This window comes from Trachypithecus francoisi, unplaced genomic scaffold (genome assembly GCF_009764315.1).
Source record: "Trachypithecus francoisi isolate TF-2019V2 unplaced genomic scaffold, Tfra_2.0 Lachesis_group15, whole genome shotgun sequence".
In the NCBI taxonomy this organism is placed as follows: domain Eukaryota; kingdom Metazoa; phylum Chordata; class Mammalia; order Primates; family Cercopithecidae; genus Trachypithecus; species Trachypithecus francoisi.
In genome coordinates this window covers 22,988,137-23,015,408 of record NW_022681460.1, presented here as the reverse complement: position 1 = coordinate 23,015,408, position 27,272 = coordinate 22,988,137, and the positions used below count along the sequence as shown (strand labels likewise).

Genomic DNA, 27,272 nt, shown 5'->3' with positions numbered 1-27,272 from the left:
CAAGTTCTGCCTCAGTACTACACGCTTTTGTACATCCTTTACTGAGTCCATTATGCAACTACTGGAGCCAGTACTTATGTTCTTGAGAGCATCGATATAGTGGTTCAAATCCCAGGTCTCCTATTTAAAGATCTTGGAAAGTTAGTTAATTTATGTGAAAAGCAGGAATAATAACAGAACCTACATACCTCATGGAGTTGAGAGCACTGAATGAGAAATTGGTAGAGAACATTGCTTGACACATAGTAAGTAGACAATGTTAGCTATCATTTTTACTATATCTTTCTTCTTCAAAGCCCAGGTCAGTTTACTTGTACCTTTTAAATATATATGGCATAGTCTGTACTTGTGGATAGTAGTTAATGGGCTTATTTTCTATTGTTTTCATATTTAGTCCAACGTCTTGTAGACAAAATATGCCTGGAGACGTCTGCATTGTGAATATCATCTCATATGCCCTATGATCTTTAACCCTCAGTATACAAAACACATGAAGAAACTTGCATTTTTTTCTCTATTATTCCTTGTAACCTTTTCTTCCCATGATCTCTCTTGCAGAAATCAGAAAAGAAAAATCTGGGAAAACTTCTTCAGTTCTGAAAGATAAAGGTAACAGAGTTGATACGATATTACAAATGTATTAGGAAATATATATTATTGAGAACACAGTACATTAGCAGCATCCCCTTTGCAAATATGTAAACCAGAACTGCAGAGGTCACATGCATATTTTTAAAAACTTGTATTTATTTATTTGTCCCTAAAATTATTTCTTCTCACTGTTACCCAGGAAGTGCACTGATTACAGTTCTCAAAAAGAAAAGAAAGAAAAATTTGAAAAGGATTATTTTAGTGAAAAAGGTAAAAAATATAGAAGGGAAGTAAAGAATATTAAGAAGCACTTGTCCCCAAATTCTCTGATTCTCTCCTTTCTAGTCCTAAAATATATATTTAGTGCATAATATATCACAAGCGCTTGGTAAACACTGGAGATGATCATGACAGCAAAAATGGTAAAGCTACAAACAGGAAGTAAGATTTGGTAATTAGACCTCTACATTCTGATATTTTCAAATGCTCTGAGGCATATTCTGCCTGCTTTAGTCTTGTCACACTCTATATTTCTTTTTTTATTGTAAAATCTTATATTTATTACTCAAACAGAAACAAAACTCTAGCAGTCACTAGAGATGAACAGATTACAGAATAAGGTCATTGATATTTCTCTAAGTTTACTGGCAGCTCAGGGAAAAAATAAAGCAAATTTAGTTAAATGTTGGTTAATACAATGTACTGCTTTATACTACTTCTGAAATTTATAATTTCACACTCTATATTTCTATGAAAAAGCATGAAATTCTTAATTAAAATTTGAAACTTCCATCTCCTGAGTGGACTAACTGCTTTCCTCTTTGCCTATGTAAATATTTAACCTGATCCTAAGGATAATGTCCACATAAAGCATCAAGCCTTCTCTACCTATTTCAATGAGTCCCCTCTCTTCTGAATTAACACACTTGTAATATTTATAATGTATTATATAGTACGTATATGTGTTATATATATGTACTATAATATATAATTTATTATATATATGTGTGTTATATATGTATATATAATAAATTAACTAAAATTCATCTATTTAAACATCAAGATCTGATATTCACCTTAATTTTTTGTGTGGACTAATCAGTGCTATATTCAATAAGTATTATGCATCTAATATGCAGTAATTAATTCAGATACTCACTAGACATGAAGGGTGCAAGAAAAGCATAGACTATACTCTCTGAGAAGTTATAGTATTAATAACATAATTAAAATTATAACAATTATGTTATTATTAATTAGGAGGTATCCTAATTAATTGGACCACGAATTAATTAGGAGGTATCCAGGATGCTATGAGAGGGTATAATAGGAGATTCTGATAAATTTTGTGTGACCAGGAAGTTTTTTCCTGAAGAAATAAAATGAAATGTAAATGAGGAGATGAAGAATTAGCCTGGTAAAGGTGTGGGAATTGTTGGGAGGAAGTCCAAAAGTGGTGCATCTACTCTTTGCCAGGCACCTTGATACCTAATTAACATATTTGTTTCAGCAAAATGTACTGGCTACCTCAATTTTTATGAACAAGAAATGTGAGGTCTAGCAATATAAGTTACTCAGTGTCACACTGTGGGTAATAGGGAAAGGTAAGAGTCAAAGTCATCTCTGCCCCACTTTAAATTCCGCTTTTTCATTTTAACACAGACACTGCTTGCGCCTTAGAGTAGGGGTCTTATATTTGTATTCATAAAAGCACTTTTGCTTTGAGGGTAGATCTTATAAAAACACACAAAAAATCTATTTGGCATGGATGCATTGGACATAAACTGTGAAAAATAGTCTTAGTTCTTTTGCTGTTGGGGTAACTACACTTAATTCTCACAGATGGGCTTAATCTATTTTTCTTTAGTGATTACCTGTATTTCCCAGCCTCCACTCTCATGTAATACGAAAATCAATAAAAACAACGTCCTTGATTATGTGAAAACCAAAAGCGTCATGAAAACATACTACCCGGAAAAGATATACATATATAATTTGCAATTAACATTTGTAAAATCTAAATATTTTCTTCTTCCATTGTCATGTGGAAGAGATTTGAGGGGGCATTAATGTCTTTATTTTAGTCTACATTTGTATCACAAGAATATTTGAACCACATGTTACTGTTCACTATGAAAGCAGCTCAAAAGAAAGGTTGGGGGCTTAACTCCAAAGCTTCGCTTTGGGCAATGATAATTATCAAAACTTTTAACTATTACTTAAAATCTTCATATGTGCCAAAGTTTAAACTAGTTGGAAGAATAATTGTTAAAATCTGTCCTGGAAAACATTACCTGGAGGAAATAAATCCACACTGACCACTTCATTAAGTAGGTTCTTGTAATTTCTAATATTGTTGCAATTGTATATTTTATATCATCATAAATCAATAATCATATGCTGCAAACTTTATATACATAATTTTCTAGTGATTTCAAATTTTAGAGAAAATAGTAGATAATTTTACAATTGAAATTCCTTACTGAAAATTTTTGGTTCAATGTAAAATTATCTACTATTTTCTCTAAAATTTTCGATCACTAGAAAATTATGTATATGAAGGTTTACAGCATATGATTATTGATTTAGGATGATATAAAATATATCTACTTTTTAATTCAAACTGCATTAATGTCCCCAAAATGCCTTCGTTATATATAAGTTGAATACTGTTTTAGAAGAATTTTATTTTTTTCTGAATATAATTTATCATTACTAAGAATCAAAGACAAAATTTTAATATTTCCTATAAGATTTTAGGGACTTTAAAAGCCTCTGCAGTGTTATTGCTTTTGGAGAGTCTCTTTGAAGCCTGCTGCTAAGCTGTGGCAGAATCAGAATGCAGAAATTTCACTTGCTAAAAATTCACTTATTTTATTAGAGTTGTATTTTGTCAGCTACTTCTATTAAACCACTAAGAGATTGTCCACATTTGCCTGTTACTCATACATTCCACTTGCATGTGTACATCCAAATTCATTTTGAAATGATGCTTCAAGTTTAAAACCAGCATTATTACAAGGAAATCATTTGGAGCCACATTGATCAGAGTTGTGACAACCATGAGTCAATTAGGCATTCAGAGATACATTATTAGGCTTTCGACTTTATGTAAGGAAATACTGAGAGTTCTAGGGATGACTGTTTCAAACGAAAAAAAACAAAACAAAAAAACAGGAGAATGATATGTCTTGCTGCTTTTGTTACTGGTTCAGTTACTGACTTTCCTGGATCAGTGGACTCACTTAAGCCTTTTCAACACACCCACAGGGGCATAGTCTTGCATATGAGGTCTTGACCATCCAAAAAACATAAAATCCTGTTAGTGACCAATGATATTGGTTATCCTCCTTGTGGCATTCAACCTTATCCCAGATAACTTGTTTCTAACCCCTAGCCTGACATATCTGAGTATGGCAGATTCACCTACAGACTGAGAAACAGCAAACTGAATCCAAACAGGCAACACAGTAGTTACGTAATTTCTCCTTCTCTGAGAACACGATGATAGCACCTTTAGGTTTCTCTGTTGTTGGAGTAAGGCAATTGGGCGTCAGAATTATTAACTAGTTTTGTGTCCCACGTCTGTGTATGTTTGGATATAATGGGAGAGGAATCTCGACAGAACTGATCTTCTTTAATTATGCTCAGGACTATGCAACTTATGATCCCCCAACTTCAATTTGTCCTCAACATGTTTTTTGTAGACATTTCCACCCAACAATTCCAAGCTAGAATTAAGCTTGGGGTAAGTTGTCTGAGGACTTTGAAACTGCTCCCCAACCATGCTGTACGTCATCATGTATACTCACCCAATTCCTCCTTACTGCCTTTGTCTCTGGGGACAGTGTAAGGCAGTGGCAAATATGAAACGATTTTCCTATTCCTTAGGGAATTGTTTTTCCATCACAATCTTCTTGCCTCAATAATTTTGAGTGAGTTCCACTTTATATCCTAGCATCATTAAACACTTTATAGGCCCTGATCACCAAGAACCATAAATCATCCTATAGGCTCTTGGACACACACGAAGAAACTACCATATTTTTAAAAATGTTTTCCAATATTCTGCTTTTGACAAACAAGATAGATAAGTTGAAAAGTGGCTTAAGAGTTGACGCAAACCACTAATGTATCTCTCCTTCCTAATGAAGAAGTACAGGGTTTCTATGTAATACTCTCTTCATTTTTTGTAGGATTTAATATCCTACTCACTTCCTTGAGTAGTTAGAGATTGCTCAGAGAAGTCTGTGGACTTCCTAAATTGGGACAAAAGGCCCTGAGGACAAAACAGATGCTGAGAATAAATGGTCTGTAGGAAAGTCAGTGCAAGTGATGACTCAGCCTAGGAACAGAAGGCATCTTGCTAGTAGCAAACTTGGAAATAGAAATCACTTTTATTTTTTGAGATCATTCTCCAAAGCTTAAGGTAATGGATTTATAATCTTTGAATGTCCTATAAAAGTGTATCTGTTATTCCACCCTTTCCTTCTCTCTCCACCAAAATCAATGTAGTTCTGTGGGCTGTCACTCTAGGTCCTGTATTTTATAACTACTAAACCCTCACACAAATATACACACTCACCCATTTAGATCAACATGCTGAATCTTGAATTCTGAGACTCAAAGCATTGCACTCTCCCGCCCCACTGGGAGTCTGTTTCCACCACCACTTCTCATTTCACAACACATTAATCCTTTTGGCTTAGCCAGGAAGTACAAGAGCAGCAAATTACCCCCATCAGCTTGAAAAACAGTTAATGAAGCTTCCCAGTGTGTTTGTTCAATTCATGGCTCTTGATTTCATCTTCATATGATGAAAGTATATGAAAAAAATAGCCCTATTTATACATAGCACCATAAATAGCAACATGAACATTTATTTGCCACCAAATACATTTTTAAAAAATATTCTACTTGCTTATGGATATCTAAAGCTACAGCTTACCCGACAAGAAAATTTTGCTGTGAAAGATACAGTTCTTTTAATAAAACCTCAAAATCAATTCTTAATACATCCAAAACTATCTGGACACAGTTAATTCTAAGTGATTACTACAGTTGGCATCTCCATATACAAGCACCACCATCATAGTCTCTGTGTTTTCACCCAAATCATATGATGGGAATAGAAAAAGGGACTGAAAGGATAGATCTCTTTCTTTCCCTTATAATTGTATTAAAACTCATTTTCATCCATAAAATGTATATTGAGCGTTAATGTTGCAGAGGAAGAATAAAATGTGTTTATGTTTTATCTTTTATTAGGCTGTTAAATATAATGATATTCAAGGCATTGCCCATATATGTGTCTGGAGCCCATGATATGGTCTGAATCACACTGAAGATGTGTTTGGAAGGTGGTAGAATAAGTAAAGTTTTATTTGCGTTACTTCAACCAAGGCCTTCATTTTGAAGACTCTAAAAGTGTATAGATAAAATTGTCTGCTAGGTGAAATTGTCTCTCAAATTTTGTTTTAGTCTCATTCTTGAAGTTTAACTTGAGTCTGAAGACTAAAACACCACTACATACATGATATGTGCAGGATTTTCTATTTGGTTGTTTATTTTTTTGACAAAATGTGGGCTAAAAGAAATAAACTGGTTCTGTGCCGATTAAACAGTTTTGGAAGACTTCTGGATGCTGAAGTCATGTGATTTTTTAAAAATTACAGATAAATAAGGTCCTATCCATCCAAATACTCATTCTCTTAAATAAACAAGTAGAATATAACTTGTTGAACAACATGTTTGTGCTAAGGAAAAATGATCAGTTTATGGCTTATTGTATTCTATACTGATGTTTATTTATTTCTATGTGAGTAAAATCATTTTTAAAGTGCATTATAAAATTTCCACTTACTTTCAGCTTACTGATATTTTCAGCTTACTGACTTCATTATATAGGTATTGAAAATCTCTTTGTCTTGGCTTCAAATAAATGTTCGATGTTTCTTTTCAGAACCTATTAAAGGGAAAGAAGAGAAAGTTCCAGCTTCCCTAAAGGAAAAAGGTAATATTATACAATGAAATGCAAAGCCACATTGATCTGTCTTTTGCATATTAAGTTATTTGCAACAAAGTAATAAATCATTTCATTTTCAGGCTCTCAAAACCATAGCTTTAATTTGCCTTCATATGTTTTTAAGCAAAAGAAAAAATATTTATATTCCATCATTAAATTCTAAATTGTGCTATGAAACAAAAAAGAAAGTGTAGCTGCATCAGAAATACTGCAAAAATTTTAAAAAGTCTCACACTATTCTGACTCCATGGGTCTGTAGTGAAATGGAGGAATCTACATTTTATAAATATCCAAAGGGGAATCTTAGGAATAGCCATGGAAACCAAAGATTTAAGATAAAATGAAAAGTAAAAAATTCTCAGTGAAATCTTTTGATTCTGTAAGTTCATGTATAATAGAATCCAAAACATATCATATAGCTAGGAGGAACTTAGAAACTGTAGTCCAATCCTCTTGTCTTACAGACAAATGAAACCTGAATAGTCAAGACCTTTTTCAAAGTTATAGTTTGTAGTGGAGACAGCATTAGAACTTCAGTCTCCTAAATCAAGCACTGTGCTTTTTCTCATGTCCCATGATGCATCTCTAGCCTTTCCATTGTGATAGGCTTGAAGTAAGATGGATTCTGATATGCCATACATCAAATTATGTCCCCTAAAACACAAACAGACTTGCCAAATTCAATGTAAAACATTAAATTTCTAACTAATCCAATTATATTCTGTGGGCATGGCATTGTGCTCAGAGTTGTCTAGTATTTCTTGGTGTCAAAGTAAACATTAAAAATTTTCCATTGTGCCCATATTAATGAGTCACTGAAATTATAAAAACCATGTAATATACTTACTATTGTGAATGTTAGAAGAGTCTGTTTCCCTGTAAAATATTGACCACACTTAGTAGAGGGGCTTAGTGCTAACACTCATCTTACTGAGATTATTTTATTCATAAGAGAAGGATTTCTGGTGAAATGGATTGGGGTTGGAAGTGGTATGGAGATCAGCGGGAGAGGAAAGCTGACAGAAAGATCAGTAAGAGGAATGAAGGATGCATGGAGAACCCCCATTAGTGAGTGTAGCAATGTATAAAACTATAGCCTTAAGTCATACTTTCCTAGTTTTGCAATTAATGTTAAAATAAACATAATTGTTATTTAATGAAATGTAAGAACACAACATTATTTTTTTTCTCAGTCCCATATGTACCTAATAAAAAAAATATTTAAGGCAACATGACTTCAAATCTGTTAAGGCACTTATGCCTTCTTTTAGAAATGTGTTATTATAACTAAAACTTTTTTTCATCAGCTTTTATGGTAGAGTTACTTTATTGCTATACACTAGTGTGTTATTTTGGCATAAGATGTAAATTAGTATATTTTGCTTTGCAAGAGGATTCATATATGTTATGTTAAATGTCCAACAGGCAGATAAATAGTGCTACATTTTAGTATTCAAAGTTTAAATTAATTGAGAAAGGTAAGAAAAATATCCTGAACTTACTGAAACATTAATTCATCTTTTTTTTTTTTTGAGACGGAGTCTCGCTCTGTCGCCCGGGCTGGAGTGCAGTGGCTGGATCTCAGCTCACTGCAAGCTCCGCCTCCCGAGTTTACGCCATTCTCCTGCCTCAGCCTCCGGAGTAGCTGGGACTACAGGCGCCCGCCACCTCGCCCGGCTAGATTTTTGTATTTAGTAGAGACGGGGTTTCACCGTGTTAGCCAGGATGGTCTCGATCTCCTGACCTCATGATCCGCCCGTCTCGGCCTCCGAAAGTGCTGGGATTACAGGCTTGAGCCACCGCGCTCGGCCTTTTTTTTTTTTTTTGAGACGGAGTGTCGCTCTGTCACCCAGGCTGGGGTGCAGTGGCCGGATCTCAGCTCACTGCAAGCTCCGCCTCCCGGGTTTACGCCATTCTCCTGCCTCAGCCTCCCGAGTAGCTGGGACTACAGGCGCCCGCCACCTCGCTCGGCTAGTTTTTTGTATTTTTTAGTAGAGACGGGGTTTCACTGTGTTAGCCAGGATGGTCTCGATCTCCTGACCTCGTGATCCGCCCGTCTCGGCGTCCCAAAGTGCTGGGATTACAGGCTTGAGCCACCGCGCCCGGCCATTAATTCATCTTAAATAAATTCTAGATTTCTTTAACATTTTCTTACTGTTGGTTGACTTGGATATTATACAGCAATGTAAGTTGAAATGGTTAGGTATCATTAAGTAATTTAATCACATAATGATGCTATATTTCTTTTGCCAATATAAGGTGGAAATATTTTTAAAAGGTGCAGACAGGAGTATTATTTATCTATCTATATTTTTATTTTAAAAGTTTAGTTTTTGTTTATTTTAGTCTCTGATGTCTGGAAATGTATTCTCAAGAATCTTCTTCTACTCTTCCAAATATCTTCTTTTCATAATCCCATACCAGGTGGTCAGATCTAGCACCAGCCGGTTCATGGTTAGAGATATTAGTGATGGGGACAGGGGCAACATGTATCATGTTGAAGAAGATGCATTAGCTAAATCCTCAGTTTTACTTCATTGTACCATTTTCTTCCTAATTTTTAGTGAGGACTATGACTAGACAATGGTTTGTATAAAAAGACAACTAAATGTAATCACCAGAATAATTATTTTAAGTCTCATTTTATTATTATTATTTTAGAAATTGAGCCCTTAAATTACTGTCAGGATTTTAATTAGTCATTTTAATTTTTCCCATTTAGAGTGACAATGATCTCTCCCAGATAATTTGCCAGAATATTAATGATGCTCTAAAATTTTATGCATTGAATTTCTTCTTATATTTTGTTCCAAACGAGCAGCCAAAATTCGGACCTGTGATACTGAATGTGAATGACAACTCCTGGAGATTTTATCAGCAAAGTGTAATCATACCATGCAAAGCGACTTTAACTTTCACCTGTAGGAGGTGTTATCTCATTAGGCTTTCTTTCATTAAAGGGGATCAGTACCATCTTACACATTTTGGAACAGTCACATCTCAAATAAATCTTTATAGTAACAGGAATTAACTTTAAAAGAAAGTTTTTTTTGGTTAAAGGTTTAACGCTTCTTCTTTTAGCAATTAGAGAGCTCCTTAAAAGGTTTCATTAAAGGAGCATCAGACATAATATGATAATATCATACACAATTAAATGAGAAATTAATAGACTTGATGGTAGAAGACAAACTTCAAACATTCAGGAAAATAGAGGAGAAAATATATTTAGCTTTTGGTTACAGTAGAATTTCTTAAGGCACAAAGAGAGGAAATCCAGAAGAGGAAGATTAGCCACACATTGGAAAAGTATATTGCAATGCATATAACGAACAAAGAAAAATAACCGATATTTTAAACATCTGCAGATTGTATTTTTAAAAGGAAAGCAAGCACTTGAAATTTAAAGTTTGCCAGTTTCTATTTATTTCAAAAATAGCTAATTGAACAAATGACCAAATAATAAATTTATGATCACTGAAAAATGTGGGTGATATTTTTAATCAGTACTTCTTAATTTATAGTGTGGACTAACAATTTATTTCTATGACACAGTTCAGTTCAAACAGGTGATAGAGAAACAATAGCTGAAATCTCTCTAAACTACATAAGGTTTTTATAGGACATTTATGTAAACCAAATATTAATAATAGGTATATGTCTATAAGAAAATTTAGGTGATGTTAAGAGAAATATTAATATACTCAGAATTCAATGTCATGGACTTGATAATATTTTAAAAAGTTGAAATACATTTCAAAATTGCTTCAACATGTTAGAAGCCAGATTCAATCAAAATGAGATGCTACACTGAGGTGAGATAGAACTTTGAGATGGGATACTAGAAAAGAACATGCTTAGAATATAAGACTCTACATCTGGTTTACACCATGCTGAATTTGAGGTATTGTTAGGACACTCTAATAGAAATTTAGAACTGGAAGCTGGAAGCTGGCTATCTGGGTGTATCAGAAAAAATATTTGGGTTGGAGATACACTTGTGAGCCTGTATTCTGAATTTGAAGATGTGGGCATGCCATGCATAGGTGAGATTTCTTATGGAAAGAGCCAAGAGTAAGAGAAATAAAGTTAGTAGAGAATAAAGTTATGTCTCAAAATTGAGGAACCCTAAACCTTCTTAACATGAGTACAACCAACAAACTTGAATTCCAATACTAGTAATCACTCTCTCTGCTATTTATTTTACAGAAATTGGTAATTTTGCACGTTCGGTTGTCACTAGTTTTTGTGACTCATTGCAAAGGTCCAATGTTGGTTCTATAAACACTATTTTAATATTGATTAATTCAGATACAAACCTGCAGGGGAAAACTCCATGATTTATTGAAGGAGTATGTGTTGTATCATCTGCTTTTTTGAGAAAGTATCAAGACAGTTGGTCTCAGAGACTTACCCCAAAAGGCACCTTTCAAAATAAGTTGATTCAACATATGCCATAGCAACTTAACCAATGTTTTTGTCTTGCTACATCTAGAGACCACAGATATTCCAGTGTCCAGTGATTAACATAAAAAGCTTGAGTTTTGTCCCAAAAATTCCAGTTTCAAAGTCTTTAGTGTTCTGATTCTGTTTAAACTGATATAACAGGGATTTATTTTGTCTTTTGAAAATGATAACTCTAAGAAGATTCAATTAATCTATATATATTTTATCTACTACTCTAGATTTTTAAATGTTCCAATAGTATTGCAATTCACATATGTTGTCTTCACTCATGCCATTGCCATCCTCTACAAAATATTAGAACTTACGGGAAAACATTTTCATAGTCTAGTACTGGGTCTAGAATATTTGGTTTAGTAATCAACATTACTATTTTAATTTTTCTGTCCTTTTTCTGAGTTTTTTGGTGCCTAGTCTCTAATACAAATTCTTAGCATGATTTAATTCTGCCCTGAAGTATTTTAAGGAGAAATATTACGACTGTCATGTTAACAGTGAAGAAACTGATGCCCAAAGACCAAATGGTTGTCTAAGATTTTTATGCTGAATTAGCTACTTAGTATCAGACTTAATAACCACTAAAAATAATCTTATTTTTCTTTTTTTTCAATATTGGAATATATTAGCAAAACTTATCCTAACTCATAGTCAAAATTTTTGTCTTTGTAATAATTTTATTGTGTTTGCTAGGAATGGAGGAAGGTTACAGATAATCTGTTGATTAATTAAAAAAAGACCCATCAAGATTCTAAAGAATAAAATCTTAGAAGATGCCTTTAAAATCCATGATGACTCATTTTCTGAAGAATTGTGAAAGTGAAAGGTGGACCCATAACAGTAGCACTTTCACTTTAGGCAGGAATTTCCAGGCTGACACATTTCTTATTATGTCCTTTATGCCAAAATGCCAAGTTGATAGGATGGAAAGAGGTCATGTATTATTTTCAAAAGTAGTTGAGGGGGCCAGGATTTTCTCTGCAAGCACTGGCTTTACAAAAGTACACTGAGAATTTTTACTTTCTTCATCCAAAATGTTAATATACAACAACAATGTGTGTACAGCTGTGTGTATGTGAAATACACGTGCAAGTCTAAGCGTAGAGCTCCAATATTCCTTCCTTGGTATTTTTTAAATGTCAGCTCTCATTAAAAAGGCAGAATTGAATGAAAGAATGGGTCACTATCTCACTGCAACCCTTCTTATCACTCCAAGCTATTTTATGCATATGTTCTAATATGTTTCTCTCCTTGAAGGGATTTTTTTTTTTTTAAAGAGATGAGGTCTTGCTATGCTGCTCAAGCTGGCCTCAAACTCCTGGGCTCAAGAGATCCTCCTCCCTCAGCCTCCTGAGTACCTGTAATTGTAAGCATGCACCACACACCTGGCTTCTGTCCATTAACATTTTAAAAAATATATTATTTCTACTGTAAGTCATCTATTATTTTTACATTTTTGAACAAGATATCAGATGATTCATACTTAAACCTATGACCTTCTATCTACTTAATTTATTATTCTTACTTCAAATTCAAGAAAATCAATACTGGTACCCAGAAAAACAAGCAAGAGTCTAGTGACTTCCCCTCAGTAAAGAAAAACTAAGGAATGCCTGCTTATTTACCTTGATAAGAGGCTTTTGCACAACTTTCTGAACTCATTGAATGGTTTAAAGTCAGCAGGCTCATTAGTTGAAATATTTCCAACCTGCCATCTGCCATCTTCAAATAACAACACAGGACCTGGTTCTGACAATTTCTGAGGGACCTACAAATGCATGCAGCCACCTCCAATTATATCTTACCTATTTAAATGCCCACTCTTCACATTGGGAAGCTTCAGAGAAGGAAAGAATAATGAGGCACATATAAGTAGGCAAAAAAGAAAGAACAGATAAAAGCAGAATGACACTATCAGAAGTGTGGTACATTGCATTTAGCATATACAAAAGACAAAAGACCATGAAAATAAAATGATGACAGAATAAGGCAGGGACAATGTATGCATTTATTCTGTGCTGCAAAGAGAGAATACCCTGGGGCCCATTTTGTGTTTCTAACGTCCACTCAGCAAAGTTTTCCTGTGAGCATCAAACTCCTATGGGAATGTTGCCAAGGAAGGATTGCAGAATCAGGACTCAGGCATAAAACATCGAGTCATGACTTAAGCGCCTGCATTACAAACTGGAGTCATTTTAGAACTACACCTACAGAAACTTATCAAGCACAATTGTTTTTGTTTTGTTTCTGTTGTTGACTTAATGGGTCTGAGAGGTGTGTGAGAGAGACAGAGACAGACACAGACAGAGAACATGCGTGTGTGGAGGTGTGCTTGTGTGTGTGCCTATGTGTTATGGAAAAAGCACTGATGTTGGTAGTTTGAGGCTTTTGCCTCCTGAAATAACTAGCAATAAATAAATTAGTTCATGTAGCCACTCTGAATAGTTTTACCAGGCAGACAAATTAAATATAAATATCTGAAGATAATGTGCACCAAGGTTCAATGTCTGGTGTGTCAGTTCTAATGTGTTTTTCCACACATGTAAGTGTTTTGGATTGTGAGACAGGGATTCTGCTTCATATTTTGATTTAAACACTCTAAAAAGGAAGTTAGCATTTTGATTTTCCTGTCATTTTGAAACAGCATTTTAATTTAGTTACATATCCATAACAATTTTTGAGTGTTCACATAATGTTCTGTGGCTGTTCTAGGCAGTGAGGTTCCAAAGACGAAAAGACAAATTTCCTGTCTTCAAAGATCTCACAAGACAGTGAAAAAAGAGCTGGGACAGGGGAAAAGTGAAGTGTTCGCCAATGCTCACTTCAGTAAGGCAGGCCAAATTTTCATCCAATCAATGGAGATCTGTTATTTCAGTATTAGTACTTGAATGCTCAGGAAATATTTGTTAAATTATTCAGTCTAATTCTAGCCACAAATTCCTGAGATAATTATAATGTTCCCATTTCAAAAGGTAAGAAAACGGAAATTTGGAGAGTTTCAGAGACCACATATTAGATTACTTGGTTGAAAAGGAAATAAATTTCAAACTGAGGAATTGTTTGCTTGGTTAGCGTTTGCCTGTTTGTTTGTTTTCCTTCAACTGCAGTGGCAAAAATGATCTCTGCAACTCCTTGACATGAGTGAGGTTGAACTATCACTTGAGAATATCATCACCTTGCTTCTTTATTATGCATGGAAGGATTCCTCAATTCATGAGCAAAGATGGTACTAATTTAGAAAGATAATCAGGAAAAATGGGAGCATAGAGAATGCATGAAGTGTCAAGACCATCTGGATGTGGCTAAATAAGAGAAAGGAAAATGTTAAACAGTCAGTAGAATATTGAAGTAAAGAAATGTACAGCCAGATAAGATGAAAAGCTATGTTAGTAGCAGACGTTGGGTGTTGGTTCGCTGTGTGACCTCACCCAAAGTTAGAACAATTTCTTCTTTTGACAATCTATGAAGTGAAGAAGTTCAAAATCAAACTCAAAGGCAGTCATATCTTGTCTTTTTCGCAGTTATATTTATCTAGATCACAAAGCACTGTGTCTGCAGCAGAAGAAATCAGATACCATCTAGAATAGCAGACTGAATCTTTGCAAAATAAGCTTTCCTCTTAAGACTTATTTAGGGAGGGTTATCCCATATCTGAAGTATTGAAGTCAAGCTATTTGGAGTGACAGTATTTCTATATTCCATGAAATACTTTCTCATGCAGAAAACAGAATGTGGAAGAGTGTGAGTGTGTGTGTGCAGGCACACGGACATTGCATCACATTTTCTTTTAAATAATATAGTTAGGACAACAACAAAGTTGTGAAATTGCATGTCTTTGTGTGTAGTAGTTGTGTAGTAGTAGTAATAATAGTAGTAATGGCAAGTAGTAGTAGTAGTAGCAGGTTTTCATCAAAGTCGAAATATTCAGTAGATCCTGAATAAAAAAGGTTCAAATGATGGAAAAGCCATGGATTTGGAATAAATGTATTAATGTTGCTTGTAATAAATAATTTGTTTTTATTTTAAAATACATATTGTATTTAAAATTGTGTTATAAAAGTGTGAGAAAAGTAGTTTAAAATATTAATGAAATGATTGACATCCACTGTTTGCTCTGTGCCTGGCACCATTCTAAGTACTTCACGTGTAGTGTTTAATTTTCACAGCAATCCTGTTTTCATTAACGTGAAAATGGAAGCACTGAGAGTTACTTGCCCAGGTCACACAGTTGCCACCTAGAGCTGGTGTCTGGCAAGTCTGATTTTAGACCTATGTCCTTAGCCACCATGTTTTCCAAACCCCCTCGTACTAAAACTCACCTGTGGTTGACCAGTGATAACACTGCTAATGTTCCTTTATATATTTTACAGGAGTAGGTTTTGTGAACTGCTTTCAAATATAACATCATCCCATGTCATTAAATATTGAATACTACTCCAGGAGTGTGTGAGAGAGTTATTCGTTTTCTATCAGTGCTCAGACTACTTAGTTTTACCAGCTCAACATAGGAAACTATATAATATGATTTATGATTTAAAGACTGGCTTGCAAAAAGTAGAAACCTCTGTGACTATATTGTATATGTTCATTATAATCCCAATGACTATTAGTCATTTGTGTAGATAATACAACATAGATAATATAGACAGACTACTTATAAGAAGTAGAATGTGGTGTGCTACATAGTTTTCATGTATTCAGTGCTTCAAAGCTTTCAATTCTATCTGTAGCAACTTTAGTTATAGAAGTGTGTTTAAGAGCTTAAAACTTTGAAAACAGAATTTGAATCCCAGTTCTGTCACTTACTAGGGATAAACATATTATTAAGTATATTTACATATTATTAAACATATTATTAAGTCTCAGTATTGCTATCTGTAAATTGAGTCTAATAATAACATTTACCACATAGAAGTGGTATGTAAGGATTGTGTAATTTGTCCATTTTTTCAACAAATATTTGTTGATCTCTCTTTGGTGCAAAGAACAGTCTAAGCACTGTCATGTATTAGGGAAAATAAAAATTCATCCCAGGACTCATTAAGTTTATACGCTGTTGGGGTTAGAGAGCTAATAAACAAATGAATGTTTAATATTATATAAATAAAATATAGATGACATATATAATATACTTACCTTAGAGATTACCATGTGGCAAATGCAAAGTGTCATTGGTGCAAAATAATAATTATTATTACTTTATTTTATTGCACATGTAAGATATCTATGTGCTAAAGAAGCAACTGTGATAATAATAAAATAAAGTGAGAAAAAAATCAATGATATTTAGCTTTTGCCTTGCAAAGCACTTAAAATAGAGGCATTCTGAAAAGAATGCAGATTCTTGGGATTTATATATTGAATAAATTTGTTTCTTTTCATTTTATGAAGACAAAGCGGAGACTCCTAAACAGAGTTGGTCTCCACTGCTGCCCTTCTGACTTAAGCACTTGCATGCTGAAGTTTTGGTTTGCTTATTCTACTTAAAAACACTATTGATAGCATTGAAAAATCACTAATGAAGCTCCCTTCCCCAGGCCCATTAGCAAGTTACATTTCACAAATGAAATCAACAGCCTGGAAAAGGCAGTGCTGCATAGGAAATGCAGGCTGCCTGCCTCAACAACTTAGCATGGGGACTTCTTGGTTCCATATTTCTGCAATGCTTGTATGTGTAGCCCAAAATGAAAGGCTTCAGTGGCAAATGTTTATAGAAATTAGCTATTTTATTATTCTACAATAGTAATTAGTGGTAGAAAAAAATTAAACAGTGAAGAAGGAATGAAAAATAAATGCTTGCCTGCCGCCTCTCTGAACTCGCAGTCCCAATGGCCAGTATTAATTAACAACTGTCCTTAGTTTCCAGAAGCATCTTATTATAACTTTTTATTGAGCTTCATATATAGACAAAGTTTATATATATACACACATATGCAAATATATATATAGTTGTTTTTATATGGCTTGAAATAAATCATGGTTAGAAACTGCAATCTCATATGGCTCAAAAAATACTTTACTGTCAGTAGAAATACCATCTACAAAATAAGTGCACTGAGTTCTTAAAAATCGAGTAGCCTAATAAAAGAGTTGTTCAACTTAGAAAATGCATTGCCTATTTCTCACATATCAATTCCTGCCTCGAATATTCAAGGGTAAAGTCCCAATTCTGTTTTAAAAAAAGAAGATTACTTTGAAAGATCATACAATTCATACAATTTGAGTTTATGAGCATAATTTAAAAATAGCTAAGCTCTTTATATACATCACTCCTAACTCTCACATCAATTTTACAACATTATTTTCTCTACTTTAGCAATGACAGAATAAAGACTTGGGTTTTATGTAATGCCCAAGGTCACAGAACTTAGGAAATGGGCTTGCTTTTAAAATCAGATTATAGAACCCAAAAACTGACTCTTCATACACCAAAAGAACTTATCCTAAGGTCATGTTTAGCATTACTGTTCACATAACACTAAAGCCAGTAATTCTATTCTAGAAAGAGGGCCCACAGCCACACGTTAGATAGCACCTTTTCATAAGAGTGCTTACAAAATTCTGTGTACAAGACCGAAGTTGGTTCTGGTTGTATTGTACCCATAGTTGATAAAAATATACTCCACAATTTTTATTTTTTCCAAAAGATCGTTTGACACACGTTAAGTCTGAGAAGATTTCAAGATTGCAATAACAATGTGATTGAGAGGAGTGAGAGCCATGTGCAGAGTGGGAAGCAAGGCTATTCCAAATAGATACCTATTCTTGATGAGCAAAATGCTAATGAACTGTGTCCTTGGAAGAAAAGATTTAAATTTGCGGGAATTTGTTTCTAAGAAATCCAAATATTCAAAATTAGCCATACTTCAGAAACAGAACAAAGAAGGAGACCAATATCATTCTATCCAGACCTTGGGATATGACCCGGGTGAAGGGAAATAGGTTGGGAAAATGGAATCATAGTTCTGCCACTTAGCAGCTGAATGAACTGTAAGCTTCAGTCACTTCTTCTCTACCAAATGGGGATTAAAATAGCATGTACTTCATAAAATAATGGAATAACGCAAGTTAACAATTGACCAGCACTTGAGCCATAATAAGTACTCCAGAAAAAATAAATCTCATTACTAGAATTGTGCTAATTTGCTTGAAAGTTTAAACTGTACTGTTGACCTAGCATAGATACAATAAAGACAGAACTGTTGGAGAAAATAAAAGTTGTTTCCTTTCCAAAGAAGCCAAAATCTCATCAGAACTCACCATCAAAAGAGAGAACTGTGTTATTGTAGACTAAGTAGGAATTAACTTTAGCCTAAACTGACTGAGACAAAACATAGCATCAGAAAACCCAACAATTGAAGATATCATTGAATTACTGGAGGCCATATTTGCTGTCGTTGGAAACATAAAGACATCACTTATTTTTTTAAGTTTCTAAAATAAAATGTAAATGCAACAGCTATGCGACATTGAACTTTTATCTCTAGTTCTAGAGGCACAAGATGAATCAATTTCTTCTAGGACTATGGATACCCAACAGGGAGCCTTTAGTCTTCCTATATATTCCATTTATTTCACTCATTCATTCCTTCAACAATATTCGTTGACCATATACCACATGTCAGATATTTCACCCAGTGCTGATATTTGAGTAGTAAAACACAGTTCTTGCACTAATGAAGCTTAAAATCTAAAGAGTGGTTACAGACAATAACAAAATTTTCTATAATACTGTGGCACATAGAAAACATTAAAATAGGGTATATCTACTAAGCTAAGTGAATGTGTCAAAAAAAGGGGAGAAATATGTGCCAGAGTGTCAGAGTGCGTTAATAGCACCAATACTACTTGCATTCCGTACTTGCATTCCGTACTTGCTTTCAAGTATTATAGGGAGTAGGGTGTAAAAGCCTATGACATTATCTATTATATACAATTCCGCAGTTAAACAAATTAGTTTTTTAAATTATAGCTACAGAAAATGAGACATGGCTAGGCTAAAACCCAAATAAAGCTGGTAGCATTATCCCTTATTCGTAGTTTATGCTCATAGGTATTCGAACTACTAGGTCAGTTTTTCTGCTGTTTAAAGGGAGGAAAACTATAATGTACCAGAACTCTTCCATTAATCAAAAGAAGACTCTGTACCAAGAACAGATAACTATAAAGCCTAAGCAAAGTTGGTTAAATAAGAGGATAGACTGGCAACATGAAAATATAGGCAAGTATCTTATTGATTAAGGTGGGGCTATAAATATTACTTGAATAGTTTAAAGAAGCTATGAATTTATTTTATACTGGTGTTTTTAGAATGCAGAATTTCTGGACAAAAGACACTGTCCCAGGACAATAAGAGAACAAGATACTTCACTGATTGTTGATATTATTATATTAAATTTAAGTAAAATTGATTTATTTTATAAAATTAATACTAATAGAAATACTAGGAAAACAATAATTATATTAACCACCAGGTGGAGCCCCATGAATTAAATGTATAGTAGTCAAAAAAAAATTACTTAAGTTGGTCAAATTAGGAAAATTGATGACATTTTTCTTCTGAGCAATTTTTATTAATTTTTAAATTTGCAATATTTGGAGAAAGCATAAATTGTAAGTCCTGGCTTTTACTAAAGACAAGAAGCCAAATTGCTTGATTAGCATGAAACATTTTTGCAAACTGGATATTAAAATCAAAGTATTTTTGCTTAAGTTACTTTATAATTTATCAGATACCTATTCCATTAATATTTTGATAACAGTATATAACTATAATTGAAATTGAGAACAGACAAGAAAAATCAGTGAAGCCTACCTATTAATCCACTTTGTACTGATTACTTTTCAAATGTTATTTTTTTCCCCTTTTGTTTGTACATGTTTATGTGTATGTTTTACCACAGAACCTGAAACTAAAAAAGATGAAAAGATGTCCAAAGCAGGTAAGGGTATTTTGTAAGATTTACATACAAGGAGATGTTCTGTTTGGTTGGAACAAAGCTAGTTTTACAGTTTTACAATCACGGCTGGATAAAACATTTAGACATCCAAAACATTAAAAAAAAAAAAAAAAAGTGATGCTACATGCTGTATATTTTACAAGTAATAAGCAATAAAATTAAATGTATGCTAAAGTTAACAAAAATTCCTTGCTTTCTGGTAGCAGATTTTGGGTAAGTTTATCAAAGCGCTAGAACCATTAGCACATACACTGCTCTTTGTTTATTTACTGGGCAATTGAACACTGTTTATGAAATGCTAAGAGGGCACCTTAAATGTCAGAGGCTCCATACAGAGTGTGACAAATGCCCACAATTTATTATTATCATGCATTGATATTTATGAACCTATATTTACCTACTTTCAACCATTTTTGATCTCCAAAAAAGGAGGCCCACGCGGTCCAGCCTAACAAATTAAACACTTTTCTTTCCCACAATTAAATGTGCAAATATTTTATGGAGATGTAATCCATTGACCTATTGGCTATTAATTTGAAAGTTGAAGTACTTTTAAAATAGACTTTCTAAAAACAGGTTTGGCAAGGGAAGAAGTCAAGAGATTAGCAGGGCACTCAAGGCAAGTGATGAAGGTTGAGTGGAAGAGTAGCATAGAATAGGGGAAAATGTAAAAAAGGAAGACAGTAAATCCTAAGGAAAATTTCCATTATAGTCTTTCTATGGGTAATCCTAATTCAAGTATTTTATATCTATATAAGGAGATTTATATGTTTATATCTATCTGTATCTATATCTCTCTGTATAGTGAAAGTGATACTACATAAAAGCAGACATTCACGCTGTTGGTCTAAAAATTTTTGCATGTATTCATTTGCACAAATCTGAGCCTATATTTAAGCAATTGTTGTAATTAACCCATCTATGTATATGTTAAATATTAAATTATTAAAGTAACTTCTCTTAAGAGCACTGCCATTAGACCAAAATAAATTGTTTAAGTTATTTTCTTATTTTTAATGAGTGAGCATGCCCATTTGAAGTAATTTTATGTAATTTTAAAATATGCATTCTTTGGAAGATCAGTGAAAAGTTGAACAATTTTGAGGCCAGGCGTGGTGGCTCACACCTATAATCCCAGCACTTTGGGAGGCCGAGGTGGGTGGATCACGAGGTCAGGAGATTGAGACCATCCTGGCTAACATGGTGAAATCCTGTCTCTACTAAAAATACAAAAAAATTAGCTGGGTGTGGTGGTGGGCTCCTGTAGTCCCAGCTACTGGGGAAGCTGAGATAGGAGAATGGCGTGAACCCAGGAGGCGGAGCTTGAGTGAGCCGAGATTGCATTACTGCACTTCAGTCTGGGCAACACAGCGAGACTCCGTCTCAAAAAAAAAAGAAAAAAAAAAACAGAAAAGTTGAACAACTTTAAACTGCAGAAAGAAAACATAATAGAGATAAAATGGTATATTGAGTGTTTACATCAAAAGTTACAACTGAACTTTAGATATATCTTCAGAAAAGGAAAAACTGTGTACAAAATAGGTGCATTACGTTGTCCTTTCCTATTTGCATAACATTGTATTTATGCTTTATTTTACTGATGATATATAATAGAAAAAGTAACATGCACTAACAATTTCCTATTGTTAGTTTACAATAAGTATTTATGTCTATTTTATTATTACTTAAAATTTATTTTAAGTTCAGGTGTACATGTGCAGATGTGCAGGTTTGTTACATGGGCAAACGTGTGTAATGGGTTTTGTTGTAACAATTATTTCATCACCCAGGCATTAAGCCTAATATCCATTAGTTATTTTTTCTGATCCTCTTCCTCCTCCCACCCTCCACCCTCCAGTTGACCCCAGTGTGTGTTATTCTCCTCTATGTGTTCATATGTTCCCATCAATTAGTTCCCACTTATAAATTTATCCTTAGTTTCCTAAGGATAATGGCCCCTCATTCCATCCATGTCACTGCAAAGGATCTTATCCTTTTTCATGACTGCATAGTATTCCATGGTGTATGTGTACTAGATTTTATTTATCCAGTCTATCATTGATGGGCATTTGACTTGATTCTATGTCTTTGCTATTGTAGATAGTGTTGCAATGAACACATGTGTATATGTGTCTTTATAACAGAAGGATTTATATTGCTCTGTTTATATACCCAGTAATGAGATTGCTGTGTTAAATGGTATGCCACGCTGGTCTTTGATGAATCAACACACTGTTTTCCACAATGGTTGAACTAACTTACAGTCCCACTAACTTTGTATACACGTTCCTTTTTCTCCACAACCTCACCAGCCTCTGTTATTTTTAGACTTTAATAATAGCTATTTTGGTTGGTGTGAGATGGTCTCACTGGAGTTTTGATTTGCATTTCTTTAATAATCACTGATATTAAGCCTTTTTTCGTATGTTCATTATTTGTTCATATGTTTCATTATTTGTTCATTATTTGTTCATATGTTTCATTATTTGTTCATATGTTTCATATGAACAAATAATGTTTCATATGTTTCATATGTTCATATGTTTCGTATGTTTCATATGTTTATGTCTTCTGTTGAAAAGTGTGTTTTCATGTCATTTGCCCACTTTTTAATGAGGTTGTTTGTTTCTTGTAAATTTGTTTAAGTTCCTTATAGATGCTGGATGTTAGACCTGTGTCAGACACATGGTTTGCAAAAATTTTCTTCCATTCTGTAGGTTGTCTGTTTACTCTGTTGATAGCTTCTTTTGCTGTGCAGAAGCTTGTTGGTTTAATTAGATCCCGTTTGTCAATTTTTGCTTTTGTTGCAATTGCTTTTGGCATCCTCATCATGAAATCTTTGCCAATGCCTATGTCCTGAATGGTATTGCCTGTGTTGTCTTCCAGGCTTTTTATAGTTTTAAGTTTTACATTTAAGTATTTAATCCATCTTGAGTTAACTTGCACATATGGTCTAAGGAAGTGGTCCAGTTTCAATTTTCTGCGTATGGCTAGCCATACGCAGAACCATTTATTAAATAGGGAATCCTGTCAGTTTTGTCGATCAGATAGTTGTAGGTGTGGAGTCTTATTCTTGGGTTCTCTAATCTATTGGCTTATGTGTCTGTTCTTGTACTCTGGGACGCAGCTGCTAGAGGAAGGGGCAGGCAGTCGTCTTTGCCATTTTGCGGTCTTCACTGGTGATACCTCCAGGTACTGGAAAATTTGAGGTGACTAGGGATTGGAGTGGACACCCAGCAAACTACAGAAACACTATGGCAAGGAAACCAGACTGTTAAAAGAAAAACAAAAACAAACAAACAAACAAACAATCTCCATTCAAAGGGCAGCAACCTCAAAGATTGAAGGTAGATAAGCCCACAAAGATGAGAAAGAATCAGTGCAAGAATGCTGAAAACTCAAAAAGTCAGAGTACCATCTTCCCTTAATATGACTATATCACCTCTCCAGCAAGTGTTCAGAACTGAGCAGGGTCTGAGATGGCTGAAATGACAGAAGCAAACTTCAGAATGTGGATAAAATTGATCTTCACTAATCTAAAGGAGCACATTCTACTGCAATGCAAGCAAGCTAAAAATAATGACAAAACATTGTAGGAGCTGACAGACAAAATAGCTAGTAGAGAGAATAACATAAGTGACCTGATAGAACTGAAAAACACAATACAAGAATCTAAATGCAAACATAAGTATTAATAGCAGAATAGACTAAGCGGAGGAAAGAATATGTCTACTTTTATGTGATATTTGTTTTTAATTTACTATTATGAAAGATCAATCAGCATTAAGGCATCTTTTATTATAAAATATGATCAATCAACTTATTGAAAACATGTATCATGCTAATGTCACTACCATATGTCCGGAGTTGTGCTCAGTGATGCAAAGTTTACAAACAAGGGGTAAGATATTATTTCCATTCTCAAAGAGTGTCATCAGGGACATAGACATGAGCTATTGAAAGATGGCTACAAGGAAATGATGTTAGTGAAAAGTTCCCTAGGAAGTTAGAGAGAGGAGCCATTCCTATATCCATTCCTAAGTAGCAGTAAGTGAAAAGTTAATGGAGATTATATATTTAAGCTAGAAATTCAGGAATATACAGTTGACTCTTGAACAATGTGGTAATTAGGTACATTAACTCCCCATGCAGTTGAAAATCCACATGTAACTTTTGACTTCTCTAGAACTCAACTACTAATAGCCTCCTGTTGACCAGAAGCCTTCCTGGTAATATAAACTTGATGCACAACTATTTTGTAGGTTATATGTATTATGTGCTATATTCCTACAATAAAGTGAACTAGAGAAGAGAAAATATTATTTAAAATATCATAAGGAAGATAAAATACATTTACTATTCATCAAGTGGAAGTGTATCATCATAAAGGTCTTCATCCATGTCTTCATGTTGAGTAGGCTGAAGAGGAGGAGGAAAAGGACGGGTTGCTCTTGCTGTCTCAGGGGTGGCAGAAGTCGAAGAGGTGGAATAAATGCAAATGGATTAGGAGAAGTGTAACTTTACATAAATGGATTGTAATTTCTATCTGTTTTGCTTTTTCATTTCTACAAAAATGTTTCTGGATAGTACCGAATCCTTCGACCGAGTCCTGGTCGTAAACCCAACTGCATTTGCACAGAATAGTAGAGTTAGCTTGTCCCTTTCTGCTTAAATTCCGGGGCTCAATTCTCTTTCTTACTAATGAATGTCCTTTGTAGTATAATTCTTTTTCCAAAATGCATCACTTTCCTTCGTATTAAAAACCTGTTCAGGCAGAAATGCTTTCTTCTCAATGCTCTTCTTAATGGTGTCTGTGAACTTGTCTGCTGCCTTCTCTTGGTTGGCTGAACCTTCTTCTCCTTTTGTTGTGACATTTTAAAAGCCAAATCTCTTTCTAAAATTATCAAACCATCCATTGCTGGTATTAAATTCTCCAACTTTACATTCTTCACCTTTCTTTTTCTTTAAGTTGTCATATAATGACTTCATTTTTTCTTCAAATATGTTAGAGTCTATAGGAAAAACTTTCTTATAGCAATCCTGCACTCACATAAAAGCTGCATTTTCGAAATGAGATAAAAAAGTATTTTGCAATAAATACAAGGTTTTCACTCCTGCTGGTGTAGTTGCAATGATGATTTCACAAATTTCCTTTTCTTTTTGAATAATTACCCTTATGCTGGATTTATGTACCTTGAAATGGTGGACAACCACAGCTGCAGACCTCAATCTACAGTACCTATCAAGCAATTCAAATTTTCCAGTAATGTTGTGACTTTTTATGCTTCTTTGGAGCATTTCCAGCATCACTAGTGGCACTTCATATCATATTGGTCCCATCATTTTAGTCAAGGTTTATGGTATTGCACTGAAAATGATAAATAAGAACTACAAAAAAATCACCTTTTACTGAAATATGCAATTTACTGGACATACGAACTGCTCATGCAGAGATTAATGTCACACAGCATTTTAAGCAGATACTCACAAAATTTCAGTTCATCACAATAGTAGCAAGAGAGGCTACAAAATCACTACAGTGGTACAGTATGTACTATAGTTAATTTTATGCAGTTATCATTTAATACTGCATCTTTACATTTGTTTACCTTTCTCTTGACTGTGCATGGCACCTTGTATGATCTGGAAGTGTTTATAGTGGAAGTTTAGACAAATTTTATCTTTTTATAATTGATTTATATATTTGTATATTTTATGGTAACAAATGACAAAACAGACTAGCACCTACATGTATTTTATGCAGTTATTATAGACCTCTTTTTTATGTATTTTTATACAACACAGTTCATGTGTGTTTTTTTCAAATTGTTGCAAATCTCCCCCAAAACTTTTCAATGTATTTATTGGAAAAAAGAAAACAAAAAACTAGGTATAAGTGAACCTGCCCAGTTCAAACTTGTGTTGTTCAAGAGTCAACTGTGTAAGAGCAGCCGATATAAGATTACATTACTATAAAGTATGATGGAAACAGTGTTGTCTTTATACTAGTGATACATGAATTTGACTCCCTTTGCCCCTTGTTTAGGGGTGAAACTTTACTTAAATTACTTAATGTTTCTGAACATTAATTTTCTTATCTATTGAGTGAAGCTCATCATACTCACCTAGCATATGTGTTACGTGATACAGAAGTGATGCTTTCTACTTAGTCCGGTTTCAGTATGATAGCTGTATTTATGAGCTAGCCCAGAGACAGGAATGAGCACAGCATTGGTGGGAAAGGTGAGGACATTCCAGGAGTCACATGGCTAGCAGAAGGTGGCAAAGCGGCAGTAGTAGGATACAGCCAAAAGAAGGTGACTCTTTACATTCAGGAATGGGGGCTTAGAAGACTAAAGTGAAATTTGGATTCCTGAGGCCATAATTGAGAAGAAGGTGGAATTGTTAGTCTTATAATGGCATGCAGAGTGAAATTACATAGAAATAAATTAGAATCAGGAGTTAGAACCAAAATCTTTTATAAAAATCTATGTATTATAAAATAAAAGTAGGAGCAACATAAAAGTGGCATAAAGAGAAAGTAATGACCTTGTGATATTTACATTAAATAAATTAACATTGATTACTTTCCAAAGTATTTAGAGCCATGACTAATGTTCAGTAAATTATTTTTTAAGTTTTAAAAAATCACTCAGCTTTGAAACCTATGTTCTCACTCATAGGTGGGAACTGAACAATGGGATCACTTGGACTCGGGAAGGGGAACATCACACATCGGGGCCTATCATGGGCGGGGGAGGGGGAGGGATGGCATTGGGAGTTATACCTGATATAAATGACGAATTGATGGGTGCTGACGAGTGGATGGGTGCAGCACACCAACATGGCACAAGTATACATATGTGACAAACCTGCACGTTATTCACATGTACTCTAGAACTTAAAGTATAATAAAAAAAAAAAAAAAGAGAGAAAAAAAAACAAAGAAAACTACTAATGACATTTTGTTACATATTCCTTCAGGCCTGTGAGTGCTTATGCTTTAAAAAGATAATCATTCTCTCTGTGCTGTATTATAAAGCCCTTTGTAATCATAAAACTGTTCCATATGAAAATAGTAGATATTGATGACATTAGTTCTGTATAACCACAAGGTGTGAAGCATGACAGGATGGAGGTGATTAACTGGAAGCTGCAAAGGGAATTCATGTAGGGCGAGTGCTTGTGGAGCCCCTACATGGGCATTTTCTATAGATACTTGTAAGTTGGGAACATTC

General features: G+C 34.2%; 1 protein-coding gene across 1 annotated transcript in view; it reads left to right on the top strand.

Annotated features, from left to right (window-relative positions):
* The window catches only part of TRDN (triadin), a 431,045-nt gene that overhangs the window by 302,923 nt on the left and 100,850 nt on the right, over positions 1-27,272 (top strand). Inside the window, exons 22-24 of the mRNA XM_033234448.1 lie at positions 559-609; positions 6,554-6,604; positions 19,978-20,016. Of these exons, the coding sequence (XP_033090339.1) occupies positions 559-609; positions 6,554-6,604; positions 19,978-20,016 (141 nt within the window). The remainder of the gene's footprint in view (positions 1-558; positions 610-6,553; positions 6,605-19,977; positions 20,017-27,272) is intronic.